This window comes from Ranitomeya variabilis, chromosome 7 (genome assembly GCF_051348905.1).
Source record: "Ranitomeya variabilis isolate aRanVar5 chromosome 7, aRanVar5.hap1, whole genome shotgun sequence".
Classification (NCBI taxonomy): domain Eukaryota; kingdom Metazoa; phylum Chordata; class Amphibia; order Anura; family Dendrobatidae; genus Ranitomeya; species Ranitomeya variabilis.
The window spans coordinates 85,134,215-85,156,768 of NC_135238.1; the positions used below are offsets into that span (position 1 = coordinate 85,134,215).

Here is a 22,554-nt window from a genome sequence, read left to right on the forward strand (position 1 = left end):
ACCCTAATCCAAACCCTAATCCCAACTCTAACCCTAACTTTAGCCTCAATCCTAGCCCTAACTTTAGCCCCAACCCTAGCCCTAGCCCTAACTTTAGCCCCAACCCTTGCCCTAACCCTAACTTTAGCCCCAACCCTAACCCTAGCCCTAACCCTAACTTTAGCCCCAACCCTAGCCCTAACCCTAACTTTAGCCCCAACCCTAACCCTAAATTTAACCCTAACCCTAGCCCTAACTTTAGCCCCAACCCTAACCCTAGCCCTAAGACTACTTTCACACTTGTGTCGTGTGGCATTCGTCGCAATCCGTCGTTTTGGACAAAAAATGGATCCTGCAAATGTGCCCGCAGGATGCCTTTTTTGCCCATAGACTTGTATTGCCGATGGATGGCCACACGTCACGTCCGTCGTGCACTGGATACGTTGTGTTTTGGCGGACCGTCGTCACAAAAAAAACATTCAATGTAACCTTTTTTTTTGTACGTCGCGTCCGCCATTTCCACTCATGCGTGGCCGTAACTCTGCCCCCTCCTCCCCAGGACATAGACTGGGCAGCGGATGCATTGAAAAACTGCATCCGCTGCCCACGTTGTACACAATTTTCACAACGTGCATCGGTACGTCGGGCCGACGCATTGCAACGGCCCCGTACCGACACAAGTGTGAAAGAAGCCTAACAATAGCCCTAACCCTAACCCTAAATTTAGCCCCAAACCTAACCCTAAATTAGCCACAACCCTAACCCTAATTTTAGCCCCAACTCCTCTCTCCTGCCGGCCGTCAGATGGCAGCAGAGAGCGGGCGCACTGCGCATGCGCCCGCCATTTTCTTTCCATAGGAAGAAGCCAGCGGGCAGGAGGGGACGCAGGTAAGTATAGCAGGGTCCCCGAATCCCCCTATTTCTCTGTCCTCTGATGTGCGATCACATCAGAGGACAGAGAATTACCGATCGCTTTTTCTTTTTTTTTTTTTTTTTGCGACTGCCGGTAAACAGTTAACTACCGGCGATCGCAAAACAGTGGTTGGTAAAAACCGACCCCGATCATGTTCTTTGGGGTCTTGGCTACCCCCGGCAGCTGAGACCCCAAAGATCCTCCGGGTACCGGCCGGCAGGCGCACTGCGCATGCGCCCGCCATTTTTTTGCCGGAAGAAGATGGCGGGGCCCATCGGAAGCCACGAGGAGCACCGAGGGAGACAGGTGAGTATCGGGGGGCTATCGGGGACCCCATTTCTCTGTCCTCTGATGTGCGATCACATCGGAGGACAGAGAAATTAAAAGGGAGATTGCATTTTTTTTTTTTTTGCGATCACCGGTAAACGGTTAATTACCGGCGATTGCAACTCGGGGGTCTGTAAAAAAAACCACGAATCATGTTCTCTGGGGTCTCGGCTACCCCCAGAAACCGAGACCCCAGATAAAATCCGACTCTGGGGGGCGCTATTCACTTTTTCCACAGCGCCGTTAATTAACGGCGCTGTGGTTTAAGTACCCTTAGCGGCCGCCGTTAAAAGGCGTATCGGCGGTCGTTAAGGGTTAATAATATATCCTTGTTGTCCCTATTTTGTGGTACTACTTGATCACGGCAATTAGCATCCTATAAACCAGCTCAATTGGTGCCCCACTCAGTGTCGTCTATCTTTGTAGTACCCAAGATTTCCCTATTCACACAAAGGGATATATCATACCAATATTGCAAGGGGTCACATACATATGTACATTGGTAAAATATATCCAAAAATATTGGCCAGTTAAATAGGTCATAATACACAAGATTATTATTAGATCAATATATCATACTCCATGAGGATAACTAAGAGCAGATATACACATTAGTCACTTATAGATGCACGTATCACATTTCATCAGGATAAATACCACAATAAAATGAAATACTGTAATATACCGTATGTAAGTTCAATGTATGTCCCTTCTACTTCTTAACAAATTATACACCACAACCTACAGCTATACATCCATCGTATTTGTATTGAGAGGCTGATAGTTCCATCATTAGATGCTTGAAAGTCCACTGCAGGTAAAGCTGATGCTAGGCATACCCCAGCCAGTGTACAATGAACAGCTGATACAATTCATCATTGATCATCTTCATCAAGATTTGGTTGCAGTTTTCATATTTATAATTTTATTTGTAGCTTGCATTGATAATTTATTTTAGGATGGATGAATAAATATGAATAAAAATACTTTTTTAAATTACATATATAGTTTTATATATGCAGGAAAGTTGGCAAAGTTTTAATCTAATTGAGAAAAACTACTGGAGTTCTCTAAATAAGGAGACCTGGAGACACTGAAGACTGAGGAGCAGGCAAGAGGAGAGCAAAACAAGTCTTCTGAGGATTGAAGATTATATGTAGGTTAGTTGCATAAATTTTGAGCATAAGTCACTGGATATTGGTAGCCAGTGAATGGCGTGTCAGCAGGGATATAAAGAAGAGTAACCAGGGGAGAGGAGAATATGTCAGATAGCAGACATGATGGGGCCCCATGTTACTGTCCTATCAGAGGAGAGGTGAATGCGCAGCCATGGTGCTCTACATATATTTATGTGGGAGCTTTGGGAATAGGACAAACATCTATTATGTATTCATGGCATGTCTTGTGAATATGCCATAAATGTAAAAAAAATTATAATGACTCTTAAAAACTTGTAACTCTGTGCAGTAAAACTTCAGAGAATGATGTCTGCTGTCATTTGCACATCTTGAAAAAAGTACAGTACTACTTCTTCACAAGTTAAAAAGTAATAACTTCAGTGGAGTATGACATTAGTCCAGTTTCTATACTAATCACTAATGACAATTTCTGGACACAGTCTTTTAGACAATCTTGCTTTTACTTAATAATTGTGCTTGCCTCACCAGTAATAAAAGGTGCATATTATCCTAATATACATGTATTTGTATGGTAGTTGTCAGGAACACCGCACTGCATTTGCTCACTGAGCAAGTGCGCGTGTCCTGAGTTGAAAAAGCTATGCTCAAAGATACGGGTGGAGATGAGTGCTTCAGGCAAACAGGACCTGAAGCAGGTGACAGCTGGGGGAGTGTCTGGGGGTGGACAAAAGCCCCGGCACTCTGGACACCAGAGCTTGGGATAGAGATGCGCAGAGAGTAGTCAGACAGGCGCGAGTCTAAACCAGGAGATGGCATGGTACAGGAGGGGTCAAGACAGGGATGAGGTCAGTCACAAAGCAGAGTCTGGAAACCAGAGATAGCAGCACAGCACAGGCAGGAGTAAGGGAACGGAAGGTCAAGGACATGCAAAGATCATAACAGAGAGGAGAAATGTGACACCCCAGGGTCCTGGTTGTCACAGTGGTATTGTTTTCCTCACGGGGAGAGTGATGTCATGCTTGGAAGCGAAGGAAGATCTTCTTTATCAGGTAACCACAAACATACAACATGTTCACACTCCAGGCCAGAAGGGGGAGCTCTGATCCAGCTTATGGGTGGCTCCCCTATATATATACATTCAGTCTGGAGGGAAAGTTAGGGTACTGTCACACTCTGCAACTTTCCAACGATCACGACCAGCGATACGACCTGGCCGTGATCGTTGGAAAGTCGTTGTGTGGTCGCTGGAGAGCTGTCACACAGACCGCTCTCCAGCGACCAACGATGCCGAAGGCCCCCGGTAACCAGGGTAAACATCGGGTTACTAAGCGCAGGGCCGCGCTTAGTAACCCGATGTTTACCCTGGTTACCATCGTAAAAGTAAAAAAAAACAAACACTACATACTCACATTCCGGTGTCCGTCAGGTCCCTTGCCGTCTGCTTCCCGCTCTGACTGAGTGCCGCCGTAAAGTGAAAGCAGATCACAGCGGTGACGTCACCGCTGTGCTCTGCTCTTACTTTACGTCTGGCAGTCAGTCAGAGCGGGAAGCAGACTGCGAGGGACCTGACGGACACCGGAATGTCAGTATGTACTGTTTTTTTTTTTTTTTACTTTTACGATGGTAACTTGGGTAAACATCGGGTTACTAAGCGCGGCCCTGCGCTTAGTAACCCGATGTTTACCCTGGTTACAAGCGAACGCATCGTTGGATAGGTGTCACACACACCGATCCAACGATGACAGCAGGAGATCCAGCGACGAAAGAAAGTTCCAAATGATCTGCTACGACGTACGATTCTCAGCAGGGTCCCTGATCGCTGCTGCATGTCAGACACAGCGATATCGTATGGATATCGCTGCCACGTCACGGATCGTACCGTCGTAGCGACAAAAGTGCCACTGTGAGACAGTACCCTTAGTTAGTTAGTGCCAGACAGAAGACTGGAACAGTCTGAGGCAGAAAGACGTGTGAAGTGCTGTGCACCCAAGAGGGTGCTGCAGCTCCTGGATTGAGAGAAAACAGAGAGAACACATTGTAGAGAGCGTGCAGGAGAGCGAAGCACAGGAGAGTGAAACCTGGGGAGAATAGCTACGACTGAGCTATCTCCCTGCAGAGCGCATATACCAGTAGCTGGAAGACCAAGGCTGTGTCAGACACCACGAGGCACAGCAGAAACCGGCAGGACAGCTGGACTACATGTCACCTGTCCACCCTAACACCCAGGAGACACAGTAGCGCATAGAGCCCGGGTCGTGTTAGAGACCCTGTAAAAAGGCTCGAGCCACCTGTCATACAGGTTTGTTTCCCACCTTTAAGGAGGACAGAGAGAACTGTGGGGACTTTGATAGAAGCCATAGGCAGCAAGGAACTACACCACAGCGCTAGTAGGAAGGCTTCTAACTCCACCTGGTAAAGGGGACCCTGAACTTGCTTCCAAGCCAGTCGGACCCTGCCTGTACCTGTGATCTGATGCCCTAGACTGTGGCTGCCTGAAGTCTTCAGTAAACCAGGTAAAGAGACTGCAAACCTGTGTCCTCTGCTTCTTACTGCACCACCTACCATCTTCATCTACACACCGCGAGCCCTGGGGACCCAACTTGACCTGTGGGAAGTTATGCCATCTTAGTTGCCATAACATCACCCCAGAGGACCCCTTTAAGCAGCGTCGGTCCCCACTGACCGAATACCACAGGTGGTGTCATGAACAAACTTTATTCTCAAAACCACTTTAAGGACTTTCCCTTTAACTTGGGTGCCCAGGGCCATGGACCGGGTCTCTGCCACTGTGACATCCTCCTTTAAGTACCAGACCCGGTACCGAGTACCCCATGGCCCCGGTGGGCGACTAACGAAACAAGTAGAGTCAGGCAGAAATATCAGAAACAGGAACGGACCGGGTCATACACGAGCAAGCACACACAGGCAGACAGTATCCACAGATACACAGGGGTCAGGAACTAAGCCGAGGTCAAAAGTATCACTGACAATGGACAGAGCCCAATTGAGGCTTTTTAGCGCCCTCCCAGAACCAGAGAGAGAGGCCAAAAGCATTATCCCCTGCAGCACAAAACCAGAATTCACATACAGACCATGACAGTACCCTCCTCTTAATGGGGGGCCACTGGACCCTCAGTCTTCTCAGAATCTCTGGCATGAAATGCACAAACCAAGCAATCAGCGTGTACAGACTGAGTCGGGACCCACGACCGATCCTCTGGACCAGTGTACCAGATACTGCAAAGTGCGCCTTACCAGATGAGAATTCACAATGTGTTAGACTTCATATTCCATGTGACCTCCACCAACACCAGGGGAACAGTTGATACAGAACCCTCCTCAACAGATCCCAAAGGTTTTAAAAGGGATTTGTGGAACACATTGGAAATCTTGAATGAGGCTGGGAGACGTAACATATAGGCTGATGGAATCTTGAGCTTAATATTCCGCATGGAGGGCCAAACCTTCTCCCCAACCTGAAAGTATGACCTGAGACCCTCTTCTTGTCTGCAAAAAACTTTTATCTCCACAGAGACTTGGAGATGTTATGACAGACCTCAGCCCACAGATTTTTTAAATGCTGTACAGACTCCTCCGCCCCAGTACAACCAGAATCCAAATGAGAAAATTCCCCAAAGTGTGGATTAAACCCATAGTTCACCAGGAAAGGAGACATACCAGTGGACTGACTCACACAACTGTTAAAAGCAAACTCAGCCAAAGGCAACTCATCACACCACTCATCCTGCCTAGTAGAGGCCAAACACCAAAGAATTTTCTCCAGGGACTGGTTGGTGCATTCAGTCTGACCATTGCTCTCAGGGTGATACACAGAAGAAAAGGACAATGTAACATCCAATTTTTACAGAATGCCCTCCAGAACTTAGCCACAAACTGCATACCTCTGTCAGACACCACATTCATGGGTATCCCATGCAGACAGACCACGTGTTGCACAAACAGCCTGGACAAAGTTTCAGCAGAGGGTAATGCGGACAAGGGTACAAAATGAGCTTGCTTAGAAAACCTGTCCACCACCATCCATATCATGGTATTACCTGTTGTGGATTCTGTTTGCGGGCTCCCTCTGGTGGTTACTGCTGGTACTGGGTGACTTTGGTGGGTTGCGGCCTTTGGTTTCCATCTGTCCATCAGAGGCTGGGTGTTTCCTATTTTACCTGGCCTTTCTGTCATTTCCCTTGCCGGCTATCAATGTGTTCAGATGTGCTCTGTTTGGTTCCTGCCTACCTGCTCCCAGATCTTTCAGGATAAGCTAAGTGCTGATTTTCAGTTGTTTGGTTTTTTGGTCCAGCTTGCTTAGAATGTCTCTTTGTTAGCTGGTTGCTCTAGTGGACTGAGGTTCTCCCCATGTGCCATGAGTTGGCACATGGGTTCTTGTAATCTCAGGACGGTTTTTTTGATTAGGGTTTTTTGCTGACCGCTCAGTCCCCTTTTGTGTCATTCTGCTTTCTAGTTTTCAGCGGGCCTCTATTTGCTAAAGCTATATACATCATCTCTATGTGTGTGCCTTCCTCTCATTTCACCGTCAATACATGTGGGGGGCAACTATATCTTTGGGGTTAATTCCTCTGGAGGCAAGTGAGGTCTTTGTTTTCTCTGCAGTACTAGTTAGCTCTTAGGCTGGTGCGTGGCATCTAGAACCAACGTAGGCACGCTCCCTGGCTATCTCTAGTTGCGTTTGTCAGGCGTAGGGCAGCGGTCAGCCCAGGTTCCATCACCCTAGAGCTCGTCCGATATTTATTATACTTTGCTTATCCTGTGCTATCCCTAGCCATTGGGGATTCATGACAGTATAGCCGGCCCACAAAGTGTTAATTGTTTGGGCTGAAGCAGGAGAAAAAGAAGTGTTCAAGGGAAATTTTTTTTTTTTTTCCTTCAGAGTTTTGCTGCCTAGCCCTTAATTGCTGTCTAGCTGCTTCTTACCTCCTCTTAACCCTTGAATGGCTCTGATCTTAGCTGTTTATCATGGATGTCCAGAGTTTGGCTTCCAGCCTGAGTAATCTCGCGGCAAAGGTTCAAAACATACAGGATTTCGTTGTTCACACTCCCATGTCTGAACCTAGAATTCCTATTCCAGAGTTTTTTTCTGGAGATAGATCTACCTTCCTGAATTTCAGGAACAATTGTAAATTGTTTCTCTCTTTGAAATCTCGCTCCTCTGGAGACCCTGCTCAACAGGTTAAGATTGTTATATCGTTCCTACGGGGCGACCCTCAGAATTGAGCATTTGCATTGGCACCAGGGGATCCTGCATTGCTCAGTGTGGATGCATTTTTTCTGGCATTGGGATTGCTCTATGAGGAACCTAACCTAGAGATTCAGGCTGAAAAGGCTTTATTAGCCCTCTCTCAGGGGCATGATGAAGCGGAAATATATTGTCAGAAATTTCGGAAATGGTCGGTGCTTACTCAGTGGAATGAGTGCGCCCTGGCTGCAAACTTCAGAAATGGTCTTTCTGAGGCCAATAAGGATATTATGGTGGGGTTCCCTGCGCCTACAGGTCTGAATGAGTCTATGGCTATGGCCATTCAGATTGATCGGCGTTTACGGGAGCGCAAACCCGTGCACCAGTTGGCGGTGTCTTCTGAACAGGCACCTGAGACTATGCAATGTGATAGAATTCAGTCCAGAAGTGAACGGCAAAATTATAGGCGGAAAAATGGTTTGTGTTTTTATTGTGGTGATTCAGCTCATGTTATATCAGCATGCTCTAAGCGCACAAAAAGGGTTGATAAATCTTTTGCCATTGATACTCTGCAGTCTAAGTTCATTTTGTCTGTGACTCTGATTTTTTCACTGTCTTCCATTTCCGTCGATGCCTATGTGGATTCAGGCGCTGCCCTGAGTCTTATGGATTGGTCATTTGCTAAACGCTGCGGTTTTAGTCTAGAGCCTCTGGAAGTTCCTATTCCTCTGAAAGGAATTGATTCTACACCATTGGCTATGAATAAACCGCAGTATTGGACACAAGTGACCATGCGCATAACTCCCGTTCATCAGGAGGTGATTCGCTTCCTTGTACTGTATAATTTACATGATGTACTAATGCTTGGTCTGCCATGGTTACAAACTCATAATCCTGTCCTGGACTGGAAAACAATGTCTGTGCTAAGCTGGGGATGTCAGGGGGTTCATGATGATGCACCTCCGATTTCTATCGCTTCATCTACTCCTTCGGAGATCCCTGCGTTTTTGTCGGATTATAGGGATGTTTTTGAGGAGCCTAAGCTCAATTCGCTCCCTCCCCATAGAGAGTGTGACTGTGCTATAGAATTGATTCCTGGCAGTAAGTTTCCTAAGGGTCGTTTATTTAATCTGTCACTGCCAGAGCATACTGCTATGCGGAATTATATTAAGGAGTCCTTGGAAAAGGGGCATATTCGTCCATCTTCGTCCCCTCTGGGAGCAGGTTTTTTTTTCGTGGCAAAAAAAGATGGTTCCCTGAGGCCTTGTATAGATTATCGCCTTCTGAATAAGATTACAGTCAAATACCAGTATCCATTGCCATTATTTACTGATTTGTTTGCTCGCATTAAGGGGGCTAGGTGGTTCACTAAAATAGATCTTCGTGGTGCGTATAACCTGGTGCGGATAAAACAGGGTGATGAGTGGAAAACCGCATTTAATACGCCTGAGGGCCATTTTGAGTATTTGGTAATGCCTTTTGGACTCTCCAATGCTCCGTCAGTCTTTCAGTCCTTTATGCACAATATTTTCCGTGAATATCTGGATAAGTTTATGATTGTGTATTTGGATGATATTTTGGTGTTTTCTGATGACTGGGAATCCCATGTTCTACAGGTCAGGAAGGTGTTTCAGGTTTTGAGGGCCAATTCTCTGTTTGTGAAGGGCTCAAAGTGTCTCTTCGGAGTCCAGAAGATTTCTTTTTTGGGGTACATTTTTTCTCCTTCTACTATTGAGATGGATCCCGTTAAGGTTCAGGCTATTTGTGACTGGACACAACCTACATCTGTTAAGAGCCTTTAGAAGTTCTTGGGGTTTGCTAATTTTTATCGTCGGTTCATTGCTAATTTTTCCAGTATTGTTAAACCTTTGACTGATTTGACTAAAAAGGGTGCTGATGTTGCTGATTGGTCTCCTGCGGCCGTGGAGGCCTTTCGGGAACTTAAGCGCCGGTTTTCTTCTGCTCCTGTGTTGTGTCAACCAGATGTTTCACTTCCTTTCCAGGTGGAGGTTGATGCTTCCGAGATTGGAGCGGGGGCGGTTTTGTCACAGAGAAGTTCTAATGGCTCGGTGATGAAGCCATGTGCTTTCTTCTCTAGAAAATTCTCGCCCGCCGAGCGCAATTATGATGTGGGTAATCGGGAGCTTTTGGCCATGAAGTGGGCATTTGAGGAGTGGCGTCATTGGCTTGAGGGTGCTAAACATCGCGTGGTGGTCTTGACTGATCACAAGAATCTCATTTACCTTGAGTCTGCCAGGCGTTTGAATCCTAGACAGGCTCGTTGGTCGTTATTTTTTTCTCGTTTCAATTTCGTGGTTTCATACCTGCCAGGTTCAAAGAATGTGAAGGCAGATGCTCTTTCCAGGAGTTTTGTGCCTGACTCCCCTGGAGACACTGGGCCTGCTGGTATCCTTAGGGATGGGGTAATATTTTTCCGCCGTATCCCCAGACTTGCGACGCGCATTGCAGGAGTTTCAGGTGGATAAACCGGATCGATGTCCACCAGAAAGACTGTTTGTTCCGGATGATTGGACCAGTAGAGTCATCTCCGAGGTCCATTCTTCTGTGTTGGCTGGTCATCCTGGAATATTTGGTACAAGAGACTTGGTGGCCAGGTCTTTTTGGTGGCCTTCCTTGTCTAGGGATGTGCGTACCTTTGTGCAGTCTTGTGAAGTGTGTGCTCGAGCTAAGCCTTGCTGTTCACGGGCTAGTGGGTTGTTGTTATCCTTGCCCATCCCGAAGAGGCCTTGGACGCACATTTCCATGGATTTTATTTCTGATCTCCCGGTTTCACAGAAAATGTCCGTTATCTGGGTTGTGTGTGACCGCTTTTCTAAGATGGTTCATTTGGTGCCCTTGCCTAAGTTGCCCTCCTCCTCTGAGTTGGTTCCTTTGTTTTTTCAGAACGTGGTTCGTTTGCATGGGATTCCGGAGAATATCGTTTCTGACAGGGGATCCCAGTTTGTGTCTAGATTTTGGCGGACGTTTTGTGCCAAGATGGGCATTGATTTGTCTTTCTCGTCTGCATTCCATCCTCAGACGAATGGCCAGACGGAGCGAACTAATCAGACCTTGGAAACTTATTTGAGGTGTTTTGTTTCTGCTGATCAGGATGACTGGGTTGCTTTTTTGCCACTGGCCGAATTTGCTCTTAATAATCGGGCTAGTTCGGCCACGTTGGTCTCTCCTTTTTTTTGTAATTCGGGGTTTCATCCTCGTTTTTTCTCTGGTCAGGTGGAGTCTTCGGATTGTCCTGGAGTGGACGTGGTGGTGGACAGGCTACATCACATTTGGAATCAGGTGGTGGACAATTTGAAGTTATCTCAGGAGAAGACTCAGCAGTTTGCTAATCGCCGTCGCCGCGTGGGTCCCCGACTTCTTGTTGGGGACTTGGTGTGGTTGTCTTCTCGTTTTGTCCCTATGAAGGTCTCTTCTCCTAAGTTCAAGCCTCGGTTCATCGGTCCTTATAGGATCTCGGAGATTCTTAACCCTGTATCTTTCCGTTTGGATCTCCCAGCATCGTTCGCTATTCATAATGTGTTCCATCGGTCGTTGTTGCGGAGGTATGAGGTGCCAGTTGTTCCTTCGGTCGAGCCTCCTGCTCCGGTGCTGGTGGAGGGAGAATTGGAGTATGTTGTTGAAAAGATCTTGGATTCTCGTGTTTCCAGACGCAAACTCCAGTATTTGGTTAAGTGGAAGGGTTATGGTCAGGAGGACAATTCCTGGGTGGTCGCCTCCGATGTTCATGCGACTGATTTGGTCCGCGCCTTCCATAGAGCTCACCCTGATCGCCCTGGGGGTTCTCGTGAGGGTTCGGTGACCCCTCCTCAAGGGAGGGGTACTGTTGTGGATTCTGTTTGCGGGCTCCCTCTGGTGGTTACTGCTGGTACTGGGTGACTTTGGTGGGTTGCGGCCTTTGGTTTCCATCTGTCCATCAGAGGCTGGGTGTTTCCTATTTTACCTGGCCTTTCTGTCATTTCCCTTGCCGGCTATCAATGTGTTCAGATGTGCTCTGTTTGGTTCCTGCCTACCTGCTCCCAGATCTTTCAGGATAAGCTAAGTGCTGATTTTCAGTTGTTTGGTTTTTTGGTCCAGCTTGCTTAGAATGTCTCTTTGTTAGCTGGTTGCTCTAGTGGACTGAGGTTCTCCCCATGTGCCATGAGTTGGCACATGGGTTCTTGTAATCTCAGGATGGTTTTTTTGATTAGGGTTTTTTGCTGACCGCTCAGTCCCCTTTTGTGTCATTCTGCTTTCTAGTTTTCAGCGGGCCTCTATTTGCTAAAGCTATATACATCATCTCTATGTGTGTGCCTTCCTCTCATTTCACCGTCAATACATGTGGGGGGCAACTATATCTTTGGGGTTAATTCCTCTGGAGGCAAGTGAGGTCTTTGCTTTCTCTGCAGTACTAGTTAGCTCTTAGGCTGGTGCGTGGCGTCTAGAACCAACGTAGGCACGCTCCCTGGCTATCTCTAGTTGCGTTTGTCAGGCGTAGGGCAGCGGTCAGCCCAGGTTCCATCACCCTAGAGCTCGTCCGATATTTATTAAACTTTGCTTATCCTGTGCTATCCCTAGCCATTGGGGATTCATGACAATTACCCCTGGAAGGAGGGAGATTGGTGATAAAGTGACAAGTGAGTCCATGGTCTATCAGGGACTGGCAAAGGCACCAGTTCCCAGCGGGCCGGATATGAGAGCTCTTAGAATGGGCACAAACCTCACATGCAGACACCAATTTTTTGACATCCGTACCCAATGAGGGCCACCAAAAAACCTTGCCACAGCCTCCCGTGTGGCAGAAATCCCAGGATAAGCACTTAACATAGACCCATGAAACTCTTGAAGGAGCCTAGAATGAAATTGCTCTGGGACAAACAATTTATCCCTGGTTTAGAAGCAGGAGCAAGAGACTGAGCCTTAAAAATCTCACGATCCAGCTCTGACCAGACATCAGCCACCACCATCCCGGGTGGAAGAATAGAGGACGTTGGTTCGGGGGGAGACACAGAATCAAAACTTCAAGACAATGCATCAGCTTTGACATTTTTGGACCCAGGACAAAAAGTAATGGAAAACTGAAACAGGGAAAAAAAAGAGACCAGCAGGATTGTCTGGGAGTTAATCTTTTAGCAGACTCAATATAGGCTAAGTTTTTATGATCAGTAATCACAGTGATAGGATGGACCGCCCCTTCCAAAAAATGCCTCCATTCTTCAAATGCCAATTTGACCACAAGAAATTCTCTATTGCCCACATCATAATTTCTCCTTGCATAACAGAACTTCTTGGAAAATGAGGCACATGTCTTGAGATTGGTCAAAGTGGCAGGTCCCTGAGACAACACTGCTCCCACCCCCACCTCAGAAGCGTCCACCTCAGCAACAAAAGGTTTGGACGGGTATGGCTGCACCAATATCGGGGCAGACATAAAACACCTTTTCAACATCAAAATGGATTCTTTGGCAGACACAGACCAATTTTTATATCGGCACCCTTGCGTGTAAGATCAGTAAGTGGCTTGACCACCTGTGAAAAACCCCCAATACATTTTTGATAGTAATTGGTGAATCCCAAGAAGCGCTGGAGCCCCTTATGGTCCCAGGGTTGAAACCAGTCAATAATAGCCTGCACCTTCTTGGGATCCATGTGAAACCCCTTACTGGACACGATCAGGCCTAAAAAAGGCAACTCCTGTACAAAAAAATGAATATTTCTCCCATTTAGCAAACAGTTGGTTTTCCCTGAGTCTTTGGAGAACAGTACGTAAATGTTGCAGATGGGAATGACTATTAGTGGAGTAGACCAAAATGTCATCAAGGTAGATAACAACAAAATGACCAATAAGATCAGAAAACACCACATTAATAAAGTTCTGAAATATAGCAGGAGCATTAGTAAGACCAAAGGACATAACAAGGTTTTCAAAGAGCCCCTCAGATGTGAGAAATGCAGTCTTCCATTTGTCCCCCTCCCGAACCCTTATCAGATTATAGGCTCCCCAAAGAGTGTGGAGAACCACTTGGCTCCTGACAACTGGTTACATAAATCTGGAATAAGAACAAGAAAAGGGGTGGAGGGCACCATCAACAATAAAACAAAAAGGGGATCTGCCCAAGGTATGCCAGTATTGAATTAGACTAAGAAAAAAAGAGACATACCAAAATCCGGGGAACGCCCTCAATATGTAATATATTACTAAATATTTTTTATTAGAGTCCAAAAAACACACATTAGATTAAAAACATTAAAACAAATAAACAAACGACCCCATTAAGAGGTAGACCCCCCTAGGAACCAGACACATGAATCGAGTGTCAATAGTAGTGGCATTGCAATACCCAAATGAATATGCTCAAGACAAGTGCTTATAGGAATAGCAGATGAACATTGCAAGCAGACAATACGTTACAAAAGACGCCGATAAGGATGTACTAATACACTATCAAAAGTAGAATCCTACATCAAATATACAGTATATGCGAGTGGTTGTCTATTCCAGCAAAATAAGTTGCTATTGTGCGGGTCTATTAAAGGGTTATGGGTCAATTAGACATCAGAAATGCAATCATGTATGACCAGCTGGAATGATCTGAATAATACTATGCACCATAGCTTTGCAAACAAGCAAATGGCATGTATAGCCCAAGATAGAGCAACATACCAAAAACAGATTACCCTGTTGCCCTATAAATAATTAGCATGTACCAAATAGATTAAGCACTGAAAGAGAAATCCATAATAAAGATCTCATAAAACATGCCCTGAGAGTATGCAAACCAAATCAGAGGTCCAAGTAGGGTCAAAAACCTGACGTGTGTCACCACAGCAGTGGCTTCGTCAGGGGTAAGGGTGGTATGAGGATTGAGACTTACAATATATATTTATACTATACCCAAATACCAGTCATAGAAGAAGAAGTGATCAGGCTCCTTGCAACTTCTCGCCCTACTGCTTGCACAAGTGACCCTATTCCCTCACATCTCCTCCAGTCCCATTCCCCTGCTGTCACCACTCACCTAACAAAAATATTCAAACTCTCTCTCTCTCTTCCAGTATCTTTCCCTCCTCATTTAAACATGCCATCATACATCCATTACTTAAAAAGCCATCCCTCGACTAAAACTGTGCTGCTAAATACAGACCCGTCCCTCATCTGTCCTTCATCTCTAAACTCCTGGAACTCTTTGTTCACTCCTGCCTAATCCACTATCTCTCAGTTCACTTTCTTCTTGACCCTCTTCAATCCGGTTTCAACTCTTTACACTCTACTGAAACTACCCTCACTATAGTCTTTAATGATCTACTAACAGCAAAATCTAATGGTCACTACTCCATGCTAATTTTCCTGGATCTCTCTGCAGCATTCGGCACTGTGGATAATCAGCTCCTCCTCACTATACTCTGCTCCATTGGCCTCAAGGACACATTCTCTAGTGGTTCTCCTTCTACCTCTCAGACCACTCTTTCACTGTATATTTTGCTCGTTCCTCCTCCTCTCGTCTTCCCCTTACTGTTGGGGTTCCTCAAAGATCAGTCCTAGGCCCCCTCCTCTTCTCCTTGTATACTGCCCCTATTGGACAAACAATCAGATTTGGCTTCCAGTACCATCTCTATGCAGATGACACCCAATTATACACCTCTACTCCTGACATCACGCCTGCATTATTACAAAATACCAGTGATTGTCTTACCGCTATCTCCAACATCATGTCCTCCCTATTTCTGGATCTGAACCTGTCAAAACCTGACAGCACTCAGTCCTCTTGGTATCTGTTGATTTATGTGATTATGGTTATGCTGTAATGTTTTTTTATTGTCTGTGCAAGTCCCCTCTTAAAGGTAAAGTGCTGCAGAATATATTGGTGCTATAGAAAGACAATTATTATTATTATTTTTATTACCTGTCACCAGGTTTTTCCCATATGAGGTAAGGCCACCACCTTTCAGCCCTGATATACTGCATTCTAATATGCTATATATAACCATAAGAAAAATACCTTTAATAATATTCACCTATGGGGTGGTCAGGTCAAATGTGATTGTCTTGGTCCAGTGCTTCCTCTCTTCTTGTAATCTTTGTCCTCCTTCTTGCTTCATATGGATGACACGTCCTACACAATCCACACAGTGTCCTCAGCATTGCGGTCCTGCGCAGGTGTACTTCTCTACCCTGACTTGGGCAGAGTAAGGAACTGCAGTGCACATGCACTGGGGCACGCTGGGGCTCTTTGGCCTTTTTCTGCGCATGCGCACTACAGTATTTTGCTCTGCCCTCGGCAGACGCGCGATGCTGGAGACACTGTGTAGATGACGTAGGACTTGTCATCCACATGAAGCAAGAAGGAGGATGGGAGAAGAGAGGAGGCACTGGACCAAGACCAGAGACACCCATTGGACCTGACCTCCCCGTAAGTGAGTATTATAAAAGGTCTTTTTTTTGTATTGCAGTTCAGATTGGGGGCATATACTTAAATATATTTACAATGTAAATGATACAAATATTTTGCTTGCCTAAGACACAAAGGAAATGTGTCATGTTTAACTTTAGCCATTTTAGAGATCATTTCATCTTCAACTTGCTTAACTGCTCACAATAACAGTAATTTTTACCAGAGGTGCCTAAACGTTTTCATGCCACTGTATACAGCATATTAGAATGCTGTGCATCAGGGCTGAAAAGTACTGGCCTTATCTCATATGGGACAAACATGATGACAGGTTCCATTTAAGCGAATATTAAGTCATCTAAAAATAAAAAAAATCATGATAGAAAAATTAAAAAAACAGCAGCAAACATTTTTGTATCCCTGATCACAAAACCATGGACATGAAATTACTGGTATTAAAAGGTAACTTCAAATCTCAGAGATACAGAAGGTTCTGGGAGTATAAACTTATGACACACTCAGTGCAGGAATGAATGTTTCACATTAATTTATGTCTTTCTTCATCAACTAAAGAATTTGCTCCTCAAAGTGTGTAGGGGCATCACAACACAGAACCAGACCTCAATCACAGGACAAAAAAACGTTCACACACCTTAGCTATGAACGGTTCCTATATTTACAGCCACAACTGTTTATCCCTCTCCCATAATGATAGTTCTGCTTAACATCACTTGGCATATCTATTGCATTATTTCTGTGCTATGTTGTGTATAAATATGTGACTCTTCAGATTTTGTATTAGTCTATGCCTGAGGAAGAGACCTGAGTAGTCAGGAAAGCTGCAATTTGTTACCATCTTTTCAGTTAGCAATTAACAGGTATCAACCACTGTGGACTCTTAATTCGAAATATTTTGAAAAAACAAGAGTATTCTCCCTTAGCACTGAAATACCACACATACTATTTTCATTTCTTTTTTGCTTCACTGTCACAGAAATATAGTGTTTTTTTTAAATGATAAAATCTGACTTGTGAACTGAAAATGATGACTGAACAACAGCATATTGTTTCAACTAAAATGTGACAGACAATAAATAAAAAGTGACAAATCAACACCAATAAATTGGAAGATTCAGATTTCTACAAAATATTTCAGTGGCTATGTCCTCTAGGTAGCCATGTGCTATGATGTTTCTCTCCTAAAAGGTGTCATCTTAGACACATACCAAAATCTGACATTTCAGCGGCATTTCACTATTTGTGTCTCTCCCTTCACCGCATGACACTGACAGCAATGCTGTGTGTTCATTTCTGATGTCATGTTCAAAGCGCTCGGTAAAAGATAGAACAACAGTAGCTAACTTTCACTGTCCACAGAGAAACATTTACTTCCGAAAAAAATTGGATTTTAGCATTTACCTTAACCTTAAAGGGGTATTCTCATAATAGTGAGAGCATAACTCTGAATATAAATATATTTAACAACTGCCGAAGGTGGGAATCCTGGGAATAAAGGAGCAGTAATAATACTTCATTGCTGCTTCTCAGTTTTGCCTGTGGGAGTATCTTCATCCACATCGTAGTTCACATGAACACAACCAATAGTGCACCCCCTCTTTTTCAAGCGATAACATATCTCAGCAAGATAGGAACATCCCTTTAAACTTTGACATCTGCTTATAAATACATGCTTAGAAGTGGCACAAAACAGTAGTGGTCCAAAAATATGAGGATGCTGAAAGGTCTCCTAGATCATCTTTTAAGATGGGGAATCAATTTACTCCATCACTTTGAATTGATGAACTGGACATGCCTAGCCTTCTCCCCAAAAATAGTGAAAAATGTTATTGATTTCTTTTTTTTAAATTACCCTATTAAGAAAATCTGAGCAAGTTTTAAACAATCAGCTATAATCTGTTAATAGAGTTTGCTTCAGTTCGTCCAAGTTTTATAGAGGAACCACATTATCCCTTTCCTGCATCACCATATTATCCTGTAACAGGCCCTATTATGTAATGAGACAGATGAATGATACTAGCAACCCTGTACACTATGTGTCCTAAATACGAGCTGAAGTTTCAACCAACCAGCCAAGCATTTAGCAATATCTTAGCAATTCTGTCTGCAGAAATAATGAAAAACTGTCTTCAAAATGAATTTTGCTGCAGGCATTACCTTGACATCGACCCAAATACTTGACTTCAATTTTCTCCTGTTTCTGGCATGATGCCTCTTTGATTTGACATGGATTATCGTAAGATTTCCCATCGGAAGCACAAACTGGGTTGAAACTGATGTGGGAGCAGTCAATGTTACACACACACCTAGAGAATCACAAAAGTAAAATAGTTTTAAAGACAAGCTGCAAGAATAAAAAAAAAATAAAAGTTTCATGAAACTTTTCTTCACTTTTATAAATCAGTAAGAAAACATTTATTCACTGATTTTGCTTATATTTTTGCTATTATTGTGAACCAGTATTTTCTATGTTAGTTCCAATCAGATAATTCAATACAAGTATAGATGGGACAACTAGTTGTATAGAAATATGAACAGATTTACAATCTTTACAATCTTTTCTTGCAATCCCTGCACCCACTATGCCCCTGGCCCTACAGAATGTTTTGTCAGCTTCAGGATAGACACAAGAATTTGTTGACAAGAATCTGACTGCATGTAATTCAGCAGACAGAGTTTCTGGAGATTATGCAGAGAATATCTCCTGTAATAAGAGCAAAGAGAGAGCTGTTTCATTAAGTTTCTAGATATTGAATTGTTTACAGTAAAAATAAGAGGATCTGACGAGATTCGGATTTTCCAAATTGTAGCAAATTTACTCTCCACACATTGAATATCCCTTATTATGTTTTGGGGTCTGGAGAGATCTCAGACCATAGCAAATATAAGATTTCAAAAAATATATGAATACTTCCCTCACTGCTCAGATGTTAGGCCATCCTTGCGGCTCGATGTCCCCTATATTGTCCTCGATACTCCTGCGGAGCGTTGAAACCCCAGATCTCTTCATGGAAGACCAGGAAATCTTTCTCCTGTGAATGCGTGATGCCAAGTTACTGCGCATGTCATGGCACAAGGATGTTGTCACCTTGTGTTGTGCAAGTGCAGTGACATTTTGGGCTTGGTCATTGTCCAGTCTCAGCCTAGCTTAAAGAGACCATGAAATTTCAGTGCATGGTGGCAGTAAGAAGACTGGCTGAGAACTATTGGGAAACAGATTGTTAGGGCTAGTGGAAGGCACCAAATGAATATAGAGATTTTATTATAATAGATGCGTTCGCAGCCCGGGGTCCACCGTGCAGGCGAACTTGCTGCTAGCAAACGGCGGAACTATATGGCGGTATGAGCTAACTCTGTTACTTCACAGAGTAGCCGTGAACTCAAAGCACCGCGCCCTGTTAGACTTCACAGTGGCACAGGCTAACTACCCAAACGAGAGCAGTCAGTGGTCATGCACACACACAAAACTCCTAGCCGGAGGTGCCAGCATTCTAGGGGCTTATTTCAGCCAGGTCCCTGAATATACAAACACACAAACTCCTCGCCGGAGGTGCCAGCATTCTAGGGGCTTATTTCAGCCGGGTCCCTGAACACAATCATACATGACCACACTGGCGCAAAGTACATAACTTAGAACAATACTAGCGCATGGCCTTGCGGCCATGCGAGCCTTGAATAGTTGCAGTACGTACAGGACCTTCCTAGAAGGACCAATGAGAGGCTGCCACAGAGCGTGAGCACCTACAGGACCTTCCTGAAGGACCAATGGCCTAAGCTGCAGTATCTGATCATGTGACCCTCGATCTCCACTGAGAGATCTTACTCTGGGCATGCACAGAAAGAGAAAAGCAGGACTTAGTCCCAGAAGCGTCTGCTTGCCGATGCCCAGCACTGACTTCAATGGCAGAAGCAGAGGCGGACGCGCTACTGCGGGTATTGGCAACACATCCACCACAATCTTGAACAGGTAATCATCCGGGCACTTGCCAAGAATTATGGGGCTTTATAGCCGAGTAAGATACTGGTTGTGGGGATGGATGTAAATGTCCGGGTAAATGTCCGGGGTGGTGGCATTATTACATAGGATTGTAAATGTAAAAAATACACTAGTGGCTACCCCTTGGCACTTTCTAAAGTAATATTTCAATTACTCTTGTTGCCATATAAATCCCGTGGCTGTGCGTGTTTATGGGTGATAGTGTGCAATGGGTGCTTTTTGTCCCTCTTTGTATACACCATGGTAATATGCTTTTATATAATGTTTCTAAATAAACTCTGTGGTTTTATTTCAAATATGGCCTTTTGATCATCTTTTTTGTTGCTATCTAGAAGCAGGGAAAGCAGCAGTAACTCTTTGTGCAGAGTCAGACTGAGCGAGACGCTGGGACCGACATCTCCGTTGAGCAGGCTCCACTGCGGCAGGAGAAGAATGGGAGACCGCAGCGGAGATGGACCGAGATTCCCCCTGTGCAGAGGCGGGAACTCGACCCCTAACACAGATAGCAGTGGAAGTGTTCTGTTTATTGCTTCCTGTCATGGATCACACTCTATTGGTATTTACAGGCTGTTAATTAAATACGGTATAATCCTCCATTACATAAGTCTCTCCCACAACAACCAACAAGCTCCAACCACACAATAGAACACACATAAACGTAGTGAGACCCTAAAGTCCAAATCATCATATAACATATTGCTACACCCTTTCTCTTTTAACTGGAGGAACAATGAAAAACTAAAAAAACAATGGATAACATGACCAAGTTAGAAATGTAAAATAGTAAGTCCAGTTAGGTGCGCCGGCTTTCTGATAATTCTGCCAGCTCTAGTAACATAAGATGTGTTATTGTCTACATCTTGTAGTTCTTCTGATTCTGGTAATATAGCTTCTGATATTGCCTGTCTCTGGCCCGAATCATCACCCTGATGGCCAGCTGTCACTGTTGGTACTTGACCTGTACTTGCTGCCTCATTTTCTTGGGTGTCCGGACACTGTTCAAAAGGCCATGAATCATCTCTTTCTTGCATTTTCCTCAGATATCTCTGATTCCTCCTAAGTCTTCTTCCTTCCTCTGTTAGAATTTCGTAGGACCGAGGTCTTAGTTTCTGGACAACCTTTGCCTTTTGCCAGTGTTTGTCAAATGTGCTGCTTGGCTGTAGCCGAATGTTGTAATTTCTCTGGAGATCAGGCAGATCCTTTGAAGATTAATTGTAATAGAAAGCTTGCCTATCTTGATTCTTCTGTATTTTAGCTTTGATGTTTCCCAACAACTTTGACTTTATCAGATGACTAGCAGTTGGTAAGAGTGTCTTTGTACGGCTACTCATGAGTCTCTGTGCTGGCTACTGTCTAGGCCTTGGGTGGGTGTGTTTCTATGATCCAGAATAGACAGATATACATCCGTACCTGCCTGTTTTGCTTTCTGCATGAGTTTTTTTCCGTTTTTACTGATGACTCTGCTTTCCCATTACTCTGAGGATATCTTGGAGAAGACATCTGTTATTCAAATTCCCATTTTTTGCTGAAGGCTTGGAACTCTTCCGAAGTAAACTGCTCCGCATTGTCCAAGAAAACGATATCTGGAAAGCCATACCTGGCAAAATGGGCCGAGTTTTTTTAATCGCTGTTCTCACCTATGTGTCCTGCAACAAATCAACCTCCCAGAAGTTCAAAAAATAATCCACTGTAATCAGGTATTCTGTGTCATTCCATGTGAACAAGTCCGTTCCTATTTTTGACCATTGCCTATATTGAATTTCATGAGGTTGCAATGTCTCCTTTGGTTGTTTATCATTGCACGACACACATATTTCACATTGTGCTATATAATTTTTAATGTGGTAATTCATTCCTGGCCAATAAACAGATTCTCATGCTCGACGTAGACATCCTTCCATGCCTAAGTGAGAAGAGTGCAATGTTTTTAGTATGCCTCTTCTGAGAACTTCTGGTATAACAGCCCTGTCTCCTTGAAAGATGATCCCTTGCTGCACTGACAATTCATATCTTTTGTGGAAGAATGGAGAAACTTCCCTTGTAGCATGTTGCTTGTATTTTGGCTAGCCCTGCAAGATGACAGTCTTTAAGCTCTGGAGAATTGTATCCTTTTCTGTGCAAGTCTGTATTTGCTTCAACTTTTCTTTTGATACGGCAAGGTAGTTACACATATTGATGGTTTCAATGTCTTTCTCTTCATCATTTGTTATAGGAATGTAAGCTCTGCTTAGCGTATCTTCAATCGGTAAGTCTCTTCCTGGACAGTACCGGTGTTATGATCCGGTGACCCTGGAGCCGCATGAGACTATCTCTGGAGTAGGTGGTACCTGTACTGACCGCAAACCCTAAACTGACACCGCAACTAGAAGTAGCCGTGGGGTGTACCTAACACGGCCTAGACACCTCGACACAGCCGGAAGACTAAATACCCCTAAAGATGGAAATGGGAATTCTATCTGGCCTCAGAGCAGAACCCCAAAGGATAGGCAGCCCCCCACAAATATTGACTGTGAGTTTAAGAGGAAAGACGAACGCAGGCAGAAAACAGGATTTAGCAAAAGAGGCACTTCTAGCTAAATAGAAAAGGA

The 22,554-nt window shown here is 44.5% G+C and overlaps 1 protein-coding gene across 2 annotated transcripts in view; it reads right to left on the reverse strand.

Annotated features, from left to right (window-relative positions):
- Positions 1 to 22,554, reverse strand: part of TMEFF2 (transmembrane protein with EGF like and two follistatin like domains 2) — a 1,006,851-nt gene that overhangs the window by 382,195 nt on the left and 602,102 nt on the right. For both annotated transcript variants that reach the window (XR_013218244.1, XM_077275380.1), the window contains exon 6: positions 18,127 to 18,275. Coding sequence is in view for 1 of the 2 variants with exons in the window: in XM_077275380.1 (XP_077131495.1) it covers positions 18,127 to 18,275 (149 nt within the window). In the remaining variant the exon portion in view is untranslated. The remainder of the gene's footprint in view (positions 1 to 18,126; positions 18,276 to 22,554) is intronic.